The following is a 22,614-nucleotide window of genomic DNA, read 5'->3' as shown; positions in this document are numbered from 1 at the left end:
CTTAAAGGTATGTTCTCTTTAAGTAATTTGTCTCCTTCTTTCAGGCAGCGCAGAAGGCCGGCTGCATGCTTCCAGCAGAGGGGAGACATAGCAGCAATTATATATATATATATATTGCTCTCTCTCTCTCTCTCTCTCTCTCTCTCTCTCTCTCCCTTTCTCTCTCCCTCTCTCTCTCCCTCTCTCCCTTCCTCTCTCCCTTTCTCTCTCCCTCTCTCTCTCCCTCTACCGCTCCCTCTCTCCCCCTCCAGTAGGTAGTTACAGTTAGGACCAAAGTTTCCATACGAAAAGCATTTTTTTATGCCAATAACTTTGGCACTACTTCACAAATCTTCACAAGATTTTCAAAAAGCGTCCTCTTTTGTGTTCAGCTGCTCTGTTGAAAGTTTCGGGGTGATCCATCAAGCGGGAGCCAAGAAAAAAGGGAGGTCACAAAACGCGTTTTCCCCATGTTATGTCTATGGGGATTTTTCATGTTTTGAACACGACTACCACCTGAATCGCTGAACGGAATCACACCAAATTTGGTAGAAAGCTAGATGTTGGTCCAGAAAGCGTGCTTTTTGTGATGTAGTGTAAATATGTTCAGTAGTTTAAGAGATATTTAAGTTTAAAAAAAATATACCTATCTAGGAGCCCAACAGCCTACTGAGATCCTACCTAAATTTGATTGGCTGCCAACACTTCAACCAGGAAGTGTTAGCAGCAATCTTGGGACTCGATTGAACTGAGTCCCACTAAAAATGTAAAATATTTTTTAAAAGTGTGGCAGGGTAAAAACACACTGACCCCCTAGGCCTCTATAGAGTTTCTCACACACCTACTCTCTCACCCAGTCAATCACAAAAACACTTACTCACACATACAGTTACACACACAGCCACTCACTTACTGATACAGATACTAACACATACTCACTCACCTCAACAGTCACTGACACAAGCACACACACACCCATACAGCCTCATTCATTAACACTCACTCACCCATACAGTCACTCATATACTCCCAAACCCACCTTAATGCCTCTCACAGACACAGTTACTCACCCATATGTTATGTTATGTTAAACATTTTTTATAAAGCGCACGTACACCCAACGGTTTCATGCCACTATAGGAAAAGGAGCAACAGTGTACTGGACCAGATGTTATGGGTAGGCCTGAGTGAAAAGGAGGGTTTTGAGAAGAGTTCTGAAGCGAGGAAGAGAAGTTTCAAGTCTGAGCTCCAAAGAGGGAGGAAATTCCATATCTGGGGAGCAAGAAATGAGAAGCTTAGACCACCGTGTTTTTTCCGCTTGTAAGGAGGAACGACAAGAAAGTTAGAGTGGGAAGAGCGAAGAACACGGGGAGGAGTGTAACGAAGAACCAAAGAGGAGATAAAAGCCGGGCCGAGACCGGCTAGGGCTTTGAAAATGGTGCAGCCCAATTTGAAAATCAGCGCTTGGCCACTGGGAGCCAATGGAGGCTTTTCAACAGGGGACGAACATGTTGATTGCGTGGTTGCTGAAAAATGAGATGGGCGGCCTGATTCTGAACCATTTGGAGACGATGGAGTTGGTACGCTGGGATACCAGCATATAGTGAATTGGCGTAGTCAATACGCGAGATGACTAAAGCCATGAGAACCACAGTGAGAGCCTCGGTGGTTAGAAATCTCGAAATCTTACTCTCATATACTTCTGACACATCCACTTACTCACCTACACAGCCATACACAAACTCACTCACACATACAGCCACTGACTCACCCACTCACTCATCCATACAGGCAGTCACACACCTACTCGCCCACCCACACAGACAAACAGACACCCGTACTGGTACTCAGACAACCAATCACTCACCCATACAGCCACTCATGCACCCACTCACACTCCCATACAGACACTTAGACACTAAGGGTGGGTGGTATACTCTGCTCAGCCAGCGGAGTTTACAGAGTTTTTGACACTTTGCACTCCACTTTGAGTGCAAAGTTCTGCAAAAAAGACTCCACTTACCACTGGCGGTGCAGAGTTTCCCAGCGGGCCGTTCGCTCAACCTTACTCCTCATCCCAGCTGGCCAGAGTCATGCACACGCTCAGGAGAGCCAGCAGAGAGCTGCCACTGAGCCTTCAGTTTTTGCAGTGAGCACGATCAAGCGGCTGCGGAGGGAAAGTCAGATCAAATATCAGCAGGCACGACTGCACTGCTGCTCCCGGCACTTCCCCGGTCCAGCCTCCGTGCTGAGTTAATCCCAAGGCTGAGTGAAAGCCACTGAGTGCCCTGTCCAGGGCGTTTAATGTGTAAGCGGGATGTCTTCTTCTGCTTTCCACCTCTTTAACCAGACTCCCCAAGGCAGATAAAATCGTGATTAAAATATGCCAAGTATTATTCCATATTTTAGCTAAAGTTGCTGAAGTTCGCCTTTTCAAAAGAAGTGCCTGTCACAATGCCTAAAAGAGATGCTCGTCTTTTCTTTGACTCTGCATCCTCCTGATTCCTGAGCAGTAAGCACGAGCAGCTACCAAGCCCGTGCAAGGGATGGGATATTTTCCATTACCGCATGTCTCCTGTGCAGCACGCAGTGAACTAATGGCGTTGGTGCAGCGACTGCGTCCCCAGCAAGGGAACTTTACTGAACATGCTTACAGGCTAAAAAAACAAGCTTGAGTTATAGGCTCACTGCCCGGAAGGCGAGCTGTCCGCGCTGAGGCAGCAGCCAATTTAGGGACAGGTTTTATAGGCAGATAAAGTTTTCCCTTCAGCGGAGCTGGAAGGTGAGTGAGCAGCATCAGCCCTCTATCTGCACGAGTGCGAGGAAAGGTGCCAGCCATGATTAAGGATTAGAGAATGAAAAGGCCCTCATTAATCATGACTCTAGGGGTGGCTGAGCAATACTCCACCTGGTTGCGGAATATCACAGAATTTGGTAGTTTTTCAGCAACCCCACAGAATTACGCGGAGTGAAACTCCACGAACTCCATCCAGACCTGTTAGACACCAACTGACACACTGATACAGTCACTCACCCTTACATTCACTGAAACACCTTACATTCACTGAAACACCTAATCACTTAATTATACAGTCAGCCATGCACCCACTGAATCAATCATCCGTACAGGCACTCATGCACCCACTGATTCATTCACCAATACACCTTGGTGTATATATATATATATATATATATATATATTACCTACTGGCGGTCGCCAGTAGGTAGTTATAGTTAGGACCACGTTTCCATAGGAAAACCTCAACATTCTATTTTGAATAACTTTGGCGCCGGTCGACGAATCCTCGCGAATTTCTCAAAATAGGTGGGGCGCTACGCTCCGCTCCTACCCTGAAAGTCTCGGGGGGATTCGTCAAGCGGGGGCTGAGATAAAAGAGGGGTCCCAAAACGCGTTTTTCCCATGCATTTTTCCATAGGACCTTTAGAACGAGCTACAGCCCGAACGGCTGAACAGAATTACTTGAAATTTGGCAGAGAGGTAGTCCTCAGGTCAAGGAAGTGCCTTTTGTAGGTTTGGTGTAAATCTGTTCAGTAGATTCTGAGAAAATAGCCTTTAAATCAATATATATATCTGAGCCCGCTTACGGTACGCTTACCGTACGCTTACGGTAAGCGTACGGCGGCGTGCGCGAGCGCGATTCTGATTGGCTCTTAGATCTTAGTAAACATTCGAATCGGTCGAAACCAGGAAGCGGCGGCCGCCATTTTGTGTATTTCACTCTGAAAAAAAAGAGTGAAAACAAGGAAAGGGGGCAATGAGGAGAGTTACAGACCCCCTAACATTTGTAAGGGGGTCAAAGAAGGACAGAAAAGTACAAAAAAAACATTTATTGATTTAAAAAAAAATCACGGGGTACGCGTACGGTAAGCTTACGGTAAGCGTACGGTAAAAAAAAAAAAAAAAAGATAAATGAAAAGCAGATTTAAGAGTTTAGAAATTAGGGAGCTCTAAAAAGAGCCGTTGTGTTTATGAAGTCATTTTTTTAGTGGTACCTACAAGTAAGTACCGATGCAGAGTCTAAGGTTCAAGAGGAAGACTCTGTTCCCTTCATCATTGAAGTGCACACCATCTCCTCTATAAATGTCTTGCATGTCATAACGCAAGTTGTTGTGGTAAATGGCACCCATACCATAGTCACGGAGGAAAGCAGAAACAGATTTGTTGACGTGCTTTCTTGCTTTGTCAATCTGTGGACAGAAATGATTGGACCAGTTCCATTTTTGCCTTTGGCATATGTTGGAAAACACAAAGGCAGTTTTAGGGAAAAGTGTAAACAGTTGTGCAAAGGTGTCCTTCATAAGCATTTCCAGACCTACCCCAGTCAAAGTGCCTAGGTCATTGCCACCACAGTGCACTATTATGAGGTCAGGGTGTTGGATTTGCATGAAGGATTTCACCAATGGCATCAATTGGTGCCACTTTAACCCTCTCTGACCAATCCATTTAATGTCTACATTTGGCAAAGCAAGGTCTCTCACCATATCTGTTTTCTCTGCAAACTTTTCACTCCAGAAGACATAGCTGTGCCCTACAATCCACACTGTGAACATCTTCAAAGGAGAACTGGATGCACTCAGGAGGTGTCTTTCAGTAGAATGGCAATATGAAAAGAAAGACAGTTTGGAAATGGAGGCATACATATTTTTTTCAAAACAAAAAGAACTGATTGGCTGTTTCATACCATTCTAGAATAAAAACTAGGCTGTATGTGAAAATTAATAGAAGCATGTTTTGTATTGGTACAAAAAAATGTGTAACCAAAGAACAGTACTATGGATTTGCTGTAAGGTTTGAAAAGTCAAGCACTCTTGCTCTGTGGAATTGAAACATTGTGTGTCGAACTTCTGACCTAACTGCACACAGCAGTGTTCCATGAGCTGTTGCTATGGTAGCAGGCAGAAGTCAAGTTGGGGGAAGGGTACTAGGCAGAAGTCAAGTTGGGGGCAGGGTACTTTTGGAAAAGGGTTGGTTTTCAACCAATAGAAATGTGTGAATACATGTGAAAAAAAGGGGGAAGCACTGAGATTTGAAACTTACATGTATATGTGTGGAAAAATAGAGGGAAAGTTTGCCATTATCTGGTTCTGCTGAGAGGAGAGAGGTGAACAGAACAGAGATCCTGGCTCTGATAATCTGCTGTTTGAGTGTCACATTTCTTTCACAACTAACTAATTTTAAAGGTGAGTTTACAGTTTGAGAGGGGATGTATGTGGTAACTTAAGAAATGAATAATAGAAATGGGAATTGTTTTTGTTGTAGTTACACATGGTGGTTTCATAATGTGTCAGTGTGTAAAAGTGATTTACACTTGCCCCGAAAAAAAAAAAGAGCAGTAAGTGTGCTTTCAAATTGGCAAAGAAATTTCGTTTTGGCACTAATGTGAAAACATGACTCTGTGTGCATAGAAGAATTATAGGCAGAGATTTATTGCGTCTTGCTCTGGTGATTTCACAGTTGCATTTTGTTTCCTCCTTCTCTGCCTCAAGGTAGTGCTGCTAGCCTCATTCTCAGAAGAGCTCTGCTGTTCTGCCATCGTATCCCAAAGACAAACCAGCTCCTTCTCCCAAGGGATCACAAGCAGAAATGAGGGGAATGGGTGTGGTGTAGGAGAGTTCTAGAACTGAAAGTACTTTCAACCAATCAAAAGTTGTGTTTCATGATCACATGACCTACCGTACGCTTACGGTACGCTTACGGTGCGCTTACGGTGCGCTTACGGCAAAAAGTACGCATGCGCGTAAAAAAGACACGCGCTTGCGCGCATGCGCATAACAGTCACTCCCCGGCACTTCCGCGTAACGTGCGCGTGTGGCGTAAGCGCGCACGCGACCCACGCGCAGTACGCGCGGCTACGCAAAGTACGTAACTATACGCAAGCAGCGTAGATAGATTACGGGCGTTGCGTAAACCGTACGCTTACCGTGAGCTTACGGTACGCGTACTATAAAAAAAAAAAAAAAAAAAAAAATGGAAATAAATTTTACATGTTTATTTTAAAAAATTTATATAAAATAAATATTTAATGATTTTAAAAATTTAAGCATAGTCTTTATAAAAGGTAAGAAAATTAAATTAAAAATATGTTTGAAAAAAATGAAGAATAAAAAAAAAAAATAGCATTTAAAAAACCTTGCAAATTCACTGAAAAAACCATGGGTTTCACACACGTTATAGTTAGGAATTAGCATTTAAAAAACCTTAGAAATTCACTGAAAAAACCATAGGTTTCCCACACGTTATAGTTAGGAATTAGCATTTAAAAAACCTTAGAAATTCAGTGAAAAAACCATAGGTTTCACACATGTTATAGTTAGCTGGACATTTTACTCGTAAAAAACCAATGAAATTGCCCCGTTATAGTTAGTTCAGCTAACTATAACTCGCGCGCCCGCAATGCACTGCTGATGACGTCACATATTACATCACTCATGACATGGTCAGTGACATCACTCATGACATCACTGATGACATCTCAAATGACATCACTGATGACATCACTGATGACATCATCCTTGTGATAGAGTGGCAGACCTCCTCTCACCTTAATATAAGCTTTGATACACACATTCAAAAATAGAGACTAAAATGTTCAAAACAATGGACATACCAATACCAGTTACAACAACCTCTTCAGTAATTCTAAGATCAACATACACATCCACTCATTCACCAACAGTCCTATACAGTCACTCATACATGTACTCACTCATCATATGTACTCATACACCTATACATCCTGTTACATAATGCCACTCATCCATAGAGTTACTCACACACATAGTCACTCATGCTAGTAAAGAATCAAACATACATTCACCTGCATATACAGTTATACACACACCACCACACTTACTTCTATGGAAACTTACACATACTTAGTCTTTTAAACAATCACTTATAGAAACACATACTTATTCATACAGGAACTCTTTCAATCTCTCCCTCTCACATATACTCACATATATACACCAATAGTCACATATACTAGTTTAAAACATATGTAGTTACTCATAAAGACACTATTGAGACAGTCATTCACTCACTAACACACCAATACACACACGCATCCACCCATGCAGTCCTGCACACATGCTCTGTTCAACACATACAAACAGTGAGTCACTCATTCATGCACCTATGCACTACGTCATACCCCCCACCGAACCATGCAGACACTCAGACTAATACTCAAAAAAACCAACTAATAACCTATATAGACACCCATGTAGCTACTCACCAACCCATGCAGCCACTTATACCAAAAGTGAAAAAATGATACAGATATTTACATATTTAAATATTACTCACTAAGCCATGTATTCACTATGATACACTTAATCAGTCAGTTACACAATCAATTTTTCAAAAAGAAATCATCCATTTAGACAGTAATATACCCATTTATTCTTCTATCAACCTTGAGATATACATATATAAAACATATTTAATTATCAGAAAAACACACATTCACTGGATGATGTCATCAGTGATGTCATCAGTGATGTCATTTGAGATGTCATCAGTGATGTCATGAGTGATGTCACTGACCATGTCATGAGTGATGTAATATGTGACGTCATCAGCAGTGCATTGCGGGCGCGCGAGTTATAGTTAGCTGAACTAACTATAACGGGGCAATTTCATTGGTTTTTTACGAGTAAAATGTCCAGCTAACTATAACATGTGTGAAACCTATGGTTTTTTCACTGAATTTCTAAGGTTTTTTAAATGCTAATTCCTAACTATAACGTGTGTGAAACCTATGGTTTTTTCAGTGAATATATATATATATATATATATATATATATATATATATATATATATTTAATACTTAGAAACTTTTTAGAAACACTTGCACTCACTGGATGATGTCAACCGTGATGTCATCAATGATGTCATTTGAGATGTCATCAGTGTCCGTAACCTTTGTTTTGTTATTTTCAGTGAATATGTTTATATATATTTTTTCACAAAAAAACAAAGGTTACAGGGACGTTAGTGTTAGGCTCAGGTTTCACTCGCACAAAATCAAAGAAATTCAGCAGTTATAGTTATTTGAGCTAACTAAAACTCGCACTCTGCTATGCACTGCTTATGACCTCACAAATTACATCACTCATAATATGGTCAGTAATATCACTGATGACATTACTGGTGACACCTCAAATGATATCACTGATGACATCATCCAGTGATTGTGAGTGTTTTCTAAATGTTACTGAGTGTTAAACATATATCCTAAGGTAATTGGCTATGGGAGTGCCTTTATGGGTGAATTAATTGGTGTGTAAGTGGTGTACAGAAGAATGAGTGGGTATGTGAGAGACTGTATACATGAATGAGTGGATGTGTGAGTTTTTGTATGGGTGAGTGAGTGGGTGTGTCTGTAGTATCTGTATGGGTGAGTGAGTGGTAGGTGCCAGTGGCTGTAAATGGTGAATGAGAGGTTGCATGAGTGGCTGAATGTGTGACTGAGCAGACACATACATGTCTGTATAGGTGAGTGACAGGGTACATGAGTGGCTGTATGGTTGCATGAATGGGTGTGCAAGTGGGTGTGTTGGCGAGTGAGTGTGTGTGTGTGTGAGAGTGGCTGTATGGGTGAGTGAATGGATGTGTTAGTCAATGTAAGTGAGTTTGAGAGTGATTGTATTGGCGAGTATTGTTTCAGTGATTGTATATGTGAGTGAGTACATGTGTTAGTATGTGTATGAGTAACTAAGTGGATGTGTGAGTAACTGTATGGGTGAGTTAGTGGCTCCATGAGTGACTGTATGGGTGAATGAGTAGGTGTCTGAGGAGTTGTATCGGTGACTGATTCAGTGTGTGAGTGGCTATATGAGTGTATGAGTGAGTGCGTAAGTGGCTTTATGTCTGTATGATTGTATGTGTGAGTGACTGTATTGGTAAATTAGTAGGTGCATAATTGACTGTATATGTGAGTTAGTGGTTGTGTTAGTCGCTGTATGAGTGAGTTGATGTGTGAGTGGTGGCATGGATCAATGAGGAGGTGTGTGAGTGTTTGTATTGGTCTGTGAATGGGTATGTAAGTGGTTGTTTGGGATTGGGCATATGAGATGTTGGATCGGGGTGAAAGTGGGTATGTGAGTGGTTCTGTGGATGGCGCCATGAGCGATGTCATCTATGATGTCATTTGAGATGTCATGAGTGATGTCATTTGAAATGGATGTGAGTTATAATTAGTTCGGGTAAATATAACTGCTGAATTTCCCTGGTTTTGTACAAGTGAAATATCAGCCTAACTATAACGTTCCTGTAACCTTTGGGGTTTTTTCAGTGAATTTCTAAAAATAAAAATCACATTCTATCTCCTAACTATTACATCCCTGTACCTTTGTTTTTTTCAGTGAATTTTTAAGGTTTTTCTCAATTCTATTTCCTAACTATAACGTCCTTGTAACCTTTGATTTTTTCAGTGAATTTCTAAGGTTTAAAAAAAATATATATTTCCTAACTATAAAGTCCCTGTAACCTTTAATTTTTTCAGTGATTTTCTAAGATTTTTAAATTTTGATTTATTAACTTTAATGTCCATATTACCTTTGTTTTTTTGTGAACTTCTATGACTTTTCTATTTTTTTTGTTTCACTGTACATTGTACATTACACCTGCATTGTGCACCACTCATTTTTATATTTGTCATGTATTTATTAAAAAGTATATTAATTATTTTTAAAAACAATATTTTTGGTCTTTGCGACGTAATCACGATCTCTGTTGACACACTGCAAAGAGCATGTGTTTTTCACAAAATGTAAAAGACATATATAGGCATATTTTAGATAAAGTTTGGCTCTAGGTGTTTAGCAACATATTGGTTTAACTATCCTCTTTGTATTCATTTGTCGAAAAAAGTATTTTTATGCTAGTGCTAGGGAAAACGCAGGAATGTGCCATTATATTGTAAATAAGGTGCATCCCTGCGTTTTCAGAATGACAGAGCATGGCGTTAGCAATATTTGATTAACACCACGCTTCACCATTCACTTGTAAATATGCCCCTAGGTGTTTAGTAAGATATTGGTTTAACTTTCCTTTTTGTATTCATTTGTCAAAAAAAACACTTTTAAAATGTATTTCCCCTTTTCGCGGTGATGACAGAAGTCATGACGACGACGCAATAGTCACAAATATGTCGCAAAAACGCAAAACAAAAGCAGACATTCAACGGCCAAAAGCACATTCAAAATGTACACATAAAAAAATTGATTCTAACCATCACACTACATACCTTACTATCTAAATAAGTTCAAAAAACGTATAAAACTCTCTCGATGTCTCTCTCGCAACTGACTGTTTGAGTAGCAAGTGTGCCAAAGGCAAGCCCGTATGCGCCCGTCCGCGCCGGGACGTCACCTGGAGCCAGTCTCTCTGCTCCTTCTGGGTTGCACAGACGAGTTTACTCACGTGAAGCGCTAGTCGCTCTGCAAGGTGAGGTTGTATGTGGAGATCACAGTTGGGCCCTGGAGGTCTGCCCTATTCTTTGCAGACAGTGCACCTTTGGGATTAACCCTTCCGTGCACCCTACAGACTCATGTCCCAGGGTCCAGACCTACACTATTTTCAGTCTAAACTGCCGCTCCTTGACCAAACACCACGCTGAGGTGTTCGAACTCCTACAGGCACAGTCTCCTGAGGTTCTATTTCTAATGGAAACTTGGCTCTCTGAGGTTTCTGTGGACATACCAGCCCTGGTCCTCCCCGCTGGATATGTAATGACTAGTGTGAATAGAACAGTGGGGAGAGGGGAAGGGATCGCAATCATACACAAAGCAGTCCACATGTGTAACCTCGTCCCCAAGACATTCCGGACTGTGAGAGCATGCTCTTTAAAATCACGCTGACAGCGAATTTTACTTTCTCTGGGCTACTTATATACCACTCACCGGGACCATTAAAAATATTTAGAGAAGCCCTGGCAAATGCTATTAACTCATTAGCCCTCCAGAAAGCTAACTTTAATATAATAGGTGACCTAAATCTCCACTTAGAGTTGCAGGAGTCCCCTGACATTCCCAGTTTTCTCTGGGACATGGCAGCCTGCCAATTGGATCAATTGGTCCCGGGATCAATCCATAGTGCAGGGCATCTCCTCGACCTGATTTTCTCCAATCTCTAGTCTTTGGAAGTTCAGGCACCCCTTCCTATGCCCTGGACAGACCATTTTCTCATTTCCATGCGGCTAGCTCTAGCCGGCCCCACTTGAACGCCCCTGGAATAAACTGGACCAGGTGGCTTTCTTTGCAGTCTTGAGCGCTCAACCTCCAGGAATGTCCACGAATATGGAAGAGATACTCTTTCTGGGGTAGGTTACCAGGGGTGTAACACAGGCCCTCACAGCCCCCAAGCTCCAGGGGTCCCCCTCAGCACAACCCTCCCCGTATCTTGCAGGGAGGCACCCTCGAGTTTTGCTACGCCAGTGTGGGTTACCCAAGCCTTGGATACCTGTGTCCCACTCAAACGCACACACTCTAAAAGCGCACAGGCTAATGTATGGTTTAATGAGTCTTTGACCCTAGCCAGGAAGAACTGCAAGGTCCTGGAGCGAGCTTTGAGGCAATTCTATGATCCTCAGGCTAAAACACAGTGTAGAAGGGCAATCAAGGCATATCACAAATTGGTCCACAAGACTAGGGCAGCTCACTACTCTAACCTGATCACCACAAATACTAATCCTAGTAAAACCATAGTCTCTCTTTTGAAAGACCTGGTCAAACCACCCTCTGCTGCAGGTAGTATTATTTCCTCTAGTTTACAATGCAAATTGTTGGCCAAATTCTTTTTGGAGAAGGTGGAACGCATCTACAGTAGCTTTCATCTAGGTAACACCTCCTTTGTCGCGGGGAGGAATGTGTCCGCGGGCCCTGAGACCTACTCTCTCACCTCACTCCCTTCTATTTCTACTAAAGATATGGAAGCACCGTTTGTCAAGATAAAATCAGGGTCTCCTGATGACCCTTTGAGACCTGATGTTTTTCGAAAATGCCAGCAGTGTCTCTTGCCTGAGTGCTTGGAGTTGATCAATCTATCCCTATCCTCGGCAGCGGTCCCCAAGTCCTGGAAGCATGCCAAAGTGGCCCCTACTGTAAAAAACAACACTAGATGTGTCCAAGATGGAAAACTTCCGCCCGATCTTGCTGCTCCCGTTCCTAACTAAAATCATGGAATCACATGTTAATTTGATCCTAACCCGTTACCTGGAAGTAAATTCAATATTAGATGCATCCCAGAATGGGTTCCGACCCTGGCATAGCACCGAGTCTGCTTTGCTGAGGGTCATAGAACAGCTACGGACAGCCTCAGATGCCGGCAGAACTATAGCGTTCGTTTTGCTGGATCTGAGTGCAGCCTTCGACATGATCTCCCACGAAATCCTGCTCCATTGTATGGAGGAGATCGGGGTCAACAGTAAAGCCCTTTCTTGGTTCGCGTCCTTCCTGGCTGATCAGACATTTCAAGTAATTGCCCCTCCTTTTTCCTCCTGAACACACCCATTAGGTTGCGGTGTTCCCCAGGGGTCAGCTTTAAGCCCTACCTTATTTAACGTCTATGTGAGACCACTGGCGCTGATGGCCAAACCAGGGGCATCTCCCTGGTGTCATACACAGATGACACCCAGCTGGTGATCACCTTTTCCAACAAGCCCAGCCAGGACATGGCACAATTCAAAGAAGATTTCATGGCTCTCTCGGAGTGGATGGCTGCTAATATTTTGCTGTTAAATTCAGCCAAATCTGAGATCTTCCTGGTAGTCAGGGACTCCCATCTCTGGGGCAATGAATGGTGGCCTCCCGTTCTTGGAGTGCCCCCGCACCCAAACCTGTGGTGAAGAAATTGGGTATTATGATGGATAAAGAACTCACTTTTGAGGTGCATGCTAAATATGTGGCTGGGAAATGTTTCGGACTGCTGCGAGGTCTAAAGCCTGTACTTGTTTTTTTGATTCTCAAATGCGTCAACAGATTATCCAAGCCTCCATCCTGTCCAGATTGGACTACTGTAACGTGCTACTTCTGGGTTCCAACAAATCAGAGATAAAAAGATTGAGGCGTGTTCAGAACGCCGCAGCTCGCACTATCTTTGCCCTCCCTAAACACTGTCATGTTTCCAACCTCCTCCACCGCCTACAATGGCTACCCTTTGAACAAAGAGTTCTTTTCAAAACGCTATGCATCACTCATAAGATTCTCTTAGGCAGCGGCCCTGGAATCCTGAGTGATCTATGTTCCTACTATGTACCTACACGAGTACTGCGCTCGACAAACCTGCTCCTTGCCAGAATCCCACGAATACGGAGGGTCAGATTGGGGGGTCGATCTTTCAAGCGGCTGGCTCCCGCCTTATGGAACTCCCTCCCTCTATATATTCGTAGCAATCCTGATCACCCGACCTTCAGAAGGCTGGTGAAGACTTGGCTCTTTTCCCACTGCTAATTCTTGTTCTGCCTCCCCACTCAGTGTTCTACCTCAGCGCTGGTACACCTCGTTGAAGGGCAGCCATGCGCTATTTAAATATTTTAACATAGCATAACATGTCTCTCTCGCAACTGACTGTTTGAGTAGCAAGTGTGACTGGGTGCATAAGTGTTTGAGTGGTTCTGTGACTGGGTACATAATTGTCTGCATGCATCAATGAGTTGGTGTCTCAGTGTCTTAATGGATCTTTGAGTACGTCCGTCACTGTCTCAGTGACTATCTGAGTGGTTTTTTGAGTCTCTTTGGAGCTGTGTGAGTGCATGCATCAGTTTGTACATACATCTATGAATGGGTGTCTCACTCTCTGAAACAATCAGTGAGTACATGTATCACTCTCTGAGTGGGTCTGCGACTGTGTACCTGAGTCTTTGAACGGCTCTGTCATTGGATGCGTCAGTGTCTGAGTGGGTCTGTGACTGGGCTCGTTAGTTGACTGTGACTGGGTGCATCAGTGTCGGAGTGGATTTGTTAGTGAGTGCATGGGACTGTGAGTGGGTGGGTGCATGAGTCTCTAAGTGGGTCTGAGAGTGGCTGTGTGAGTGGCCAAGTAAAACTGAGGATGGGTGTGTGAATATATATATGTATTTTTAAAGAATTTACCAATAATTGTGATGGCGGTACGATAGTGTGAAATTTGTCATGGCATTACATGGGGCCGTGCTGACGGTCCAGCATCTTCGCAAATAAGTCTCAGGTTTAAAGGCGCTGCACATGTTAACAGACAGTGTTACATTTGTGGGGTTTAGCTAAAACCAGATTACAATCTAACAAAACCCCAAAACGTTCCGTGAGTAACAAGATTTTGGGGGACAATTTTGTGAAGTTTCATCAAACGGTACCAAAAATATAGGCAAATCAAAAAACGCTTTTCCTATGAGAACATGGTATATATATATATATATATATATATATATTCACTTAAAAAACCATAGGTTTCACACATGTTATAGTTAGCTGGACATTTCACTCGTGAAAAACCATTGAAATTCCCCCGTTATAGTTAGTGCAGGCAACTATAACTCACGCGACCGCAATCCTCTGCTGATGACATCAGATATTACATCACTGTATTTAGACACCTATTTACCCATGTCTTCTTCCATTAATCTTTAGCTATACATATATTACAAATATTTTTTTTTCAGAACGACACATATGTCATCAGTGAGGTAATATCTGACGTCATCAGCAGAGGATTGCGGTCTATATATATATATAGATATTATTTTTAGTGTGAAAAAACAAAGGTTAAAGTAATGTTATAGTTAAGTAAATTTGTCAATGACAACATTAACATTTTGAACAGAAAAACTCACAGAAATTCCCCAGTTATAGTTAGCAGCACTAAACGTAACTTCCACCCCGCCATTCACTGCTTATGACCTCACACATGACATCACTCATCACATGTTGTATGAGATCATTTATGACATCAATTATGACATCCCAAATGACATAATTGATAAAATCACTAAAGACATCATGCAAGCATTGTTTTCCCGCATATTGTAGTATACACTTTTTATGGCATTAGAGGCCTGACAGTAAGTGCACAATAGCTCAAGAGATTATCAGGCCCCATTAGTGCCATCACAGATACAACTCCCGTAGGTGTTGAAAACAAGCATTATGTTCAGCATTGACCGTATAGTATACACTTTACAGGTAGTATAGTTCACATTAACGATCAACCACAGATATATTGGAAACCTTCATTGAGTACTGAGTTCAATCTGTTCACAGAAAGCCATGGACCTGCTTTAGATTGTAGCGGACAGAACGGTGATGGATATCCTGCCCGCCGAAATCTAAATCCCATCGAATATAATGGGATATATATTTCGGTAGATGGGATATCCGTCACCATTCTGGAGGAGTGCCCCGTCCGCACAAATCTAAATCAGGCACGGAGTTCCTAAAAGTAGTGAAATGCAGTTCCAAAACAAATGCCGTGTTACGGACAACGTGTATCAAACGCCAAAAACTCATCGAAACTCCATTGAGAAATGAAGTTGATACCAGTTGAGAACGGGTACTGTAAACAGTGTTTACTCTAGGGAGATGGTTTATTCTATATCACACTGTTTGCAAACAGTGAAACTCTCATGAGAAATGCACCACAGAGTATTAAAAGTATCTACTACGCACATTAGACCCTCTATGCTGAACTTGCCCAAAGAGCAACTATTTACTTAAAATAACTAAGGTCTGAAGATGCTAGAGAGCGTCCCACCTGCAGCCTTCAGACTATGCTGAAAACATTACAGATGACCCATCTTCTGAAGTAGAACAAGCACATGTACATGGGCTAGCGCCTGGTACACGCAGTCTTCTGAGGTATGTAGATATTGCAATGCTGACACAATTCTCTCAAATAACAAAAGGTAATATCTAGTATGTGGAATCTTTCTCCTGTTGAACCAAAAAACTTGCGTGGGGCATAATGAAGACAAGTCAACTGCTACCTGCACACAGAGTCACTCTTGAATACAAATATTTATAACGTGTTCAATATCTCTACACAGCTACGGTGCATTAGGAGCACATGTGTTGTGTGATCACTCATACTCTTTAGCCGGACCCAAACTGTAAAACTTTAGGTGAAAATGATGTTGCTTAAAAACTTTGTAAGGGCGAGAACAAAGCTAAACCAAGAATCTTTGCAAAGTATGGAAGTTAGAAAACTAAACTTTGGACCGCCCCTGAACAGCACTTGGAGGGTTGAATTAAGGACGTGGACATACATACATTTAAATATACATGAAATGAGAAGTGTACTCACACATCAAAGCGAAGGTTTTGCTTCTCCTCGAAGAAATAATCCAGCACAAACTTGCGTACAAAATCTGGGTTCAGTGTGTTGTCGATGACTTCTGTCCTCCCAAACTGTAGAAGGGAAGAGAGAGGAAGGGTCAAGGAATAAAGTAAAGGCAATGATGGAAGAGAAGTGCCATTATGGGGTCTGGGGCAGGGGTGAGCATTCATCTGAACCCCGAATATGCATATATTTTCTGGTCATGGAAGTCTGGACGAACAGTCTACACACATTTGTCCATCTTGTGGCCACCTTCAAGTGAGCCTGGGGGATGCTTATCGGAGTATTTGGTGAACATTACATTATGTGTGCTCCTGGGCACAGGGGGCCCAATTCACAAAAGTAATCTGAGACAAAATCCTAACTTTATGACTTTTGGTATTCGCATAAAAGCATTTAGGAGTAGTAAAGTTAGGAGCTCACCTCCCTCGTAACCTCTTCCTAGACTTTACCACCTCAGCAGAGCTCACCACCCTCCAAGTCCTAACCCCTTCCTAGACCTTACCACCTCAGCAGAGCTCACCACCCTCCAAGTCCTAACCTCTTCCTAGACTTTACCACCTCAGCAGAGCTCACCATCCTCCGAGTCCTAACCCCTTCCTAGACTTTACCACCTCAGCAGAGCTCACCACCCTCCAAGTCCTAACCCCTTCCTAGACCTTACCACCTCAGCAGAGCTCACCACCCTCCAAGTCCTAACCTCTTCCTAGACTTTACCACCTCAGCAGAGCTCACTATCCTCCGAGTCCTAACCCCTTCCTAGACTTTACTACCTCAGCAGAGCTCACCTCCCTCCTAACATCTTCCTAGACTTTACCACCTCACCAGAGCTCACCTCCCTCCTAACCTCTACCTAGGCTTTACCACCTCAGCAGAGCTCACCTCCCTCCTAACCTCTACCTAGGCTTTACCACCTCAGCAGAGCTCACCTCCCTCCTAACCTCTTCCTAGACTTTACCACCTCACCAGAGCTCACCTCCCTCCTAACCTCTTCCTAGACTTTACTACCTCACCAGAGCTCACCTCCCTCCTAACCTCTACCTAGGCTTTACCACCTCACCAGAGCTCACCTCCCTCCTAACCTCTTCCTAGACTTTACCACCTCACCAGAGCTCACCTCCCTCCTAACCTCTACCTATGTTTTACCACCTCACCAGAGCTCACCTCCCTCCTAACCTCTTCCTAGACTTTACCACCTCAGCAGAGCTCACCTTCCTCCGAGTCCTAACCTCTTCCTAGACTTTACCACCTCAGCAGAGCTCACCTCCTTTCTAACCTCGTCCTCGACTTTACTACCTCAGCAGAGCTCACCTCCCTCCTAACCTCTTCCTAGACTTTACCACCTCACCAGAGCTCACCTCCCTCCTAACCTCTTCCTAGACTTTACCACCTCACCAGAGCTCACCTCCCTCCTAACCTCTACCTAGGCTTTACCACCTCAGCAGAGCTCACCTCCCTCCTAACCTCTACCTAGGCTTTACCACCTCACCAGAGCTCACCTCCCTCCTAACCTCTGCCTAGACTTTACCACCTCACCAGAGCTCACCTCCCTCCTAACCTCTACCCAGGCTTTACCACCTCAGCAGAGCTCACCTCCCTCCTAACCTCTTCCTAGGCTTTACCACCTCAGCAGAGCTCACCTCCCTCCTAACCTCTTCCTAGGCTTTACCACCTCAGCTGAGCTCACCTCCCTCTGAGTCCTAACCTCTTTCCAGACTTCACCACCTCAGCAGAGCTCAACTCCCTCCGAGTCCTATCCTCTTTCTAGACTTCACCTTCTCAGCTGAGCCCACCTCTCCTATCCTCTTTCTAGATTTCACCTTCTCAGCAGAGCTCAACTCCCTCCGAGTCCTATCCTTTTTCTAGACTTCACCTTCTCAGCTGAGCTCACCTCTCCTATCCTCTTTCTAGACTTCACCACCTCAGCTGAGTCCCCCTCTCCAATCCTCTTTCTAGACTTCACCTTCTCAGCTGAGCCCACCTCTCCTAACCTCTTTCTAGACTTCACCACCTCAGCTGAGTCCCCCTCTCCAATCCTCTTTCTAGACTTCACCTTCTCAGCAGAGCTCACCTCTCCTAACCTCTTTCTAGACTTCACCTTCTCAGCTGAGCTCACCTCTCCTAACCTCTTTCTAGACGTCACCTTCTCAGCTGAGCCCACCTCTCCTATCCTCCTTCTAGACGTCACCTTCTCAGCTGAGCCCACCTCTCCTATCCTCCTTCTAGACGTCACCTTCTCAGCTGAGCCCACCTCTCCTATCTTCTTTCCAGACTTCACCACCTCAGTAGAACTCACCTCCTTTCTAACCTCCAATCTAGATTTCACTTCCTTACTAGAACTCACACGTCCCACCAACAAATCAAAACTCCTCCAACCAGACCACAACGTCTACATTGAATGCTGCTAGTTTGCAACGTGTTTAGTTGTTTGCTAAATAAAAAACATCTGTGAGGTACTCAGAAATGGAATGTATCGCGAAGTCTGTTATGAAGCTCTCTGGTTATACTGATTAAGCATCTACCTATGTTATATGACACCTCTTTATTAATGTAATAACTGCACTTTCACAATTGCTTTATTAACCTTCCTGCTTTCTCAAATTTGCTTGAAAATGCACCATACTCTTTTTTCAAGATCCTCACCGAACCCCCCACTCCCCCCCCCACCCCCAGGTTGTTCCGGCTCATTAGCTACGCTCGCTTGCTGTGGTCCAGTACGACAATAATTTTGTGCCCTACCACTTTCAAATGTCACCAGCTGCCACTGCATATTTGGCTAAATGTTTTCCTCACAAGACCCCTCCCCTCCATCCACCACGTCCTCCCATGTCGCACCTTCGTCTCACTGCACCTCTTCTCCAGCAGACTGCATATCACTCCTTCTGCATTTACTACACTACACCGCGCCTTCAGAACACACACTCCTTCCCAGGGCACCCTCATTCCTCACTTAGGGCCTCATGTAGGTAAATAAATTTTACCGGTTCTTAAATACCGAGCCGTACCGAATCGGTAAATTAGAATCGGTAAGTTATATGTAGGTAAAAATTCGGTAACAGTTACCGATTCGGTAACATTCGGTAAATACGAATCGGAATTCACCGATTCGGTAAATACCGAGGTGATAATTACCGAATCGGAAAATACCGAGGTGGTATCTACCGATTCGGAAAATACCGAGGTGTTATCTACCGAATCGGAAAATACCGAATCGGTATGTACGGATTCGGTAAATAACATCACATGACTTGACGAAACAGCTAATCCTGTGCAACGACAGCCCACCCAACCAGGAACTGCCCACACCCAGGCAGGTGTACACAATTAGCCGACGTGGCCACACCCAGGCAGGTGTACACAATTAGCCGACGTGGCCACACCCAGGCAGGTGTACATAATTAGCCGACCCTGGAGAGGCTTGGAGTGCAGAGGAGAGGCAGGGAGCAGTTGCATGTGCGAGCAGGAAACGAACAGCATGTCCAGCCAGAGAACACAGAAAGACGGAGGGGAAAGGAGGAGGAAGCTCAAATTCAGCCCCAAGGAACTCCAGGTGCTGGTGGAGGAGGTGGTGAAGCAGCACCAGAAGCTGTTTGGGAGGCAATCCCTGCAAGTGCCTGAGGCCGAAAAACGCAACATATGGCTGGCCATCCAGGCGCAGGTCAATGCTGTGGGAGTGACCCACAGGGACATTGAGGTCCTCAAAAAGCGCTGGTATGACCTGAGGATTGTGACCAAGAGGAAGATGGGCGACATCCAGAAGGAGGCCAGCCAGACCGGAGGTGGAACCAACAGGGCACCTGCCCTCACCGAACTGGAGGAGCTGGTGGCGGCCACAATCGAGCAAGAGAGCGTCGTGGGTCTTGGGGACGCCGACAGCTCTGCCAGAGCCGCAACACACCAAGGTAAGACGAAAGCACAGCAATGTAGCCTCCCCTACCCCTATCCCACATCACCCATTGTGAAACGAGAAGCACACTGCAGTCCACACGTGTCAGTGCAGACAGGCAATGCATTCCGGGAGATGTAGTCAGGGCAACACTAACCATGACGTAAATGTCACAGGGCAACAAGGCATGTCACGCACTCGAGGCACAAGGAGACAGAGGACAGATTGGAATGTGAAATGATTTATTGTGACGCTTGCAATGCAGCCCTTCGGGGACACTGAGCCAATGTTGTTTTTCTGTCCACAGATGTGACATCATGCAGTACAGGGCATGCTGCAGGGGAGACGGCACACCGGCCACAAAAATCACCTCTAGCCAGCACGAGTTCAGACCAGGGAGCAGGCCCACTGGCAGCCGCACCACCAACACAGCCAGCCTCGCCGCACACAGAGCCAGCATCACCTCACCGAGAGCCAGCATCACCACAACCACAGCCAGCATCGCCACTCATGTTCGAATCACCGGCCACATCTCCGCTTGCAGGTGTGAGAATGAGGAGGCGTCCAGCAGCCAGGCTACGAGCCTTCGACACCTCGTCAGACGACAGCATGGGCCCAGAAGACCGCACCGGGCACCAGGAAGGGAGCCATCCCACTGTGCCCCACACCTCACAGGCAGCACAGACGGGAGCAAGAGGGCGCCGCAGGTCGCGTGTCCAGAGTCCACCAGCACCCACTGACGGCCATGGTGTCTTCTTGGGGCTCGAGGGCCAAATGTTGAAGCAACAGCGCCTGCAATCAAAGGCAGTTATGTCAGTCCAGAGGCACATGCGGGTGATGAAGACAAGCTTAGTCAACATGGACACAAACATTGGCGGCATGGCTGCGGGCATTCGGGACATGTCCCAGTCAATCCAGCAGTTGTGCAGCAAATTAGATGCTGACATCGAAGCACGGCGCCGGGAACGCCAGAGAAGGGACACTACCAGCAGGGCACTCAACCGTCTGGCAACTGCGACTTCCCTACTTTGCCGGCGCTCTGTGACGATGCAGGAGGGCCTAACACAGTGCTGCAGCGACCTGTCTCGGGGGATGGTGCAGGTGACAAGTGCACTAGGGGTGCTATTGACTAGTCAGGCGTCGACAACTGCTGCAGGGGATGCTGCGGAGAGCATCGACACCAGCAGCAGCATCACACCCCCCGTCCCCGAAGCACGCAGGAGCAGCAGGCGGCTTGGGGTTGGCTCTAGTGAGGATGCACAGGCCGTGCAATCCACCACTGCAGCGCGTATGCGCAAACATTGATGTGGCCCTGCTTAGCCACTTCCCATTGGGTGACGTAACCCTGGACATACTCCTTGTATAGATGGTATATTGCCAGATTGGCCTGTTCATGTGTTCATGGCGTGGTGCCACATTAAACTACGTCATGACTTCTCACAACTCGCTGTGTCCCCTCACTTACTCAGAAATAGTTGCATGTGATCTCTGCCCGTCTCTCTCTCCCATCTATTGCAGTTGGCACTCTAGCTGCGCTGCCCTCTGGCTGGCCTGACTCATCCTCGTTGTCCTCAAAATATGTTAGTTCCACATCTGTACCTTTTTTCGTGGCAAGGTTGTGCAGCATTGCACAGGTGGCAATAATCTTGCAGCAGGTGATGGGTTTGTACTGGCGTGCGCCTCCGCTCTTGTGGAGGCAGCGGAACCTGCTCTTCAGTAGTCCAAACGTGCGCTCCACCACATTGCGTGTTGTTTTGTGGGCCACGTTGTATCGTCTCTCACTCTGGGTTGCTGGGTGTAGGTAGGGAGTGAGGATGAATGAACGGCATGCATATGCACTGTCGCCTGGATGAGTAAAAGGGAACCATCAGTTACATGCCTCTGTACACTCTGTTTGCAGGTTTCAAGGGGCGTCACTGTTACTTACCCAGCAGGTATCCCGCTCCGAATTCGCCGGCACTCAGTCGTGTGTAGATCCCACTATTCTGGAAGATGTAAGAGTCGTGGGTGCTCCCAGGAAACTTTGCAACAATATCTGTGATGATGTTCCCTGCATCACAGATCACCTGCACATTGATGGAGTGGGTGGACTTCCTGTTCCTGTAGATGTGCTCTGTATCAGCTGGTGGACAGATTGGGATGTGTGTACCATCAATACAGCCGATGACATGGGGGAACTGTGCCATGTGATAAAAGTCTGTTTTTGTTTTCTGCAGTGCAGCCTGTGTGTTTGGGAAGCTTATGTAGTGGTGCATTCTCTGCATCATGGCATCCAGGAACTTCCTGAAGAAACGGGACAGGCAACTCTGGGATACACCACCCACCGCAGCTATCACCACCTGATAACTGCCGGATGCCAGTAGATGTAGGCTGCAGAGCACCTGCACATGTGGTGGTATGGCGTGCGCCCTTCTTG

General features: G+C 45.0%; 1 protein-coding gene across 2 annotated transcripts in view; it reads right to left on the bottom strand.

Moving 5' to 3' along the window:
* CPNE9 (copine family member 9) overlaps positions 1–22,614 on the bottom strand; it is a 1,048,133-nt gene that overhangs the window by 645,126 nt on the left and 380,393 nt on the right. For both annotated transcript variants that reach the window (XM_085624269.1, XM_085624270.1), the window contains exon 4: positions 16,280–16,383. In XM_085624269.1, the coding sequence (XP_085480395.1) occupies positions 16,280–16,383 (104 nt within the window). The remainder of the gene's footprint in view (positions 1–16,279; positions 16,384–22,614) is intronic.

This window comes from Triturus cristatus, chromosome 9 (genome assembly GCF_964204655.1).
Source record: "Triturus cristatus chromosome 9, aTriCri1.1, whole genome shotgun sequence".
Classification (NCBI taxonomy): domain Eukaryota; kingdom Metazoa; phylum Chordata; class Amphibia; order Caudata; family Salamandridae; genus Triturus; species Triturus cristatus.
This window is presented reverse-complemented; position numbering and strand designations above follow the sequence as displayed.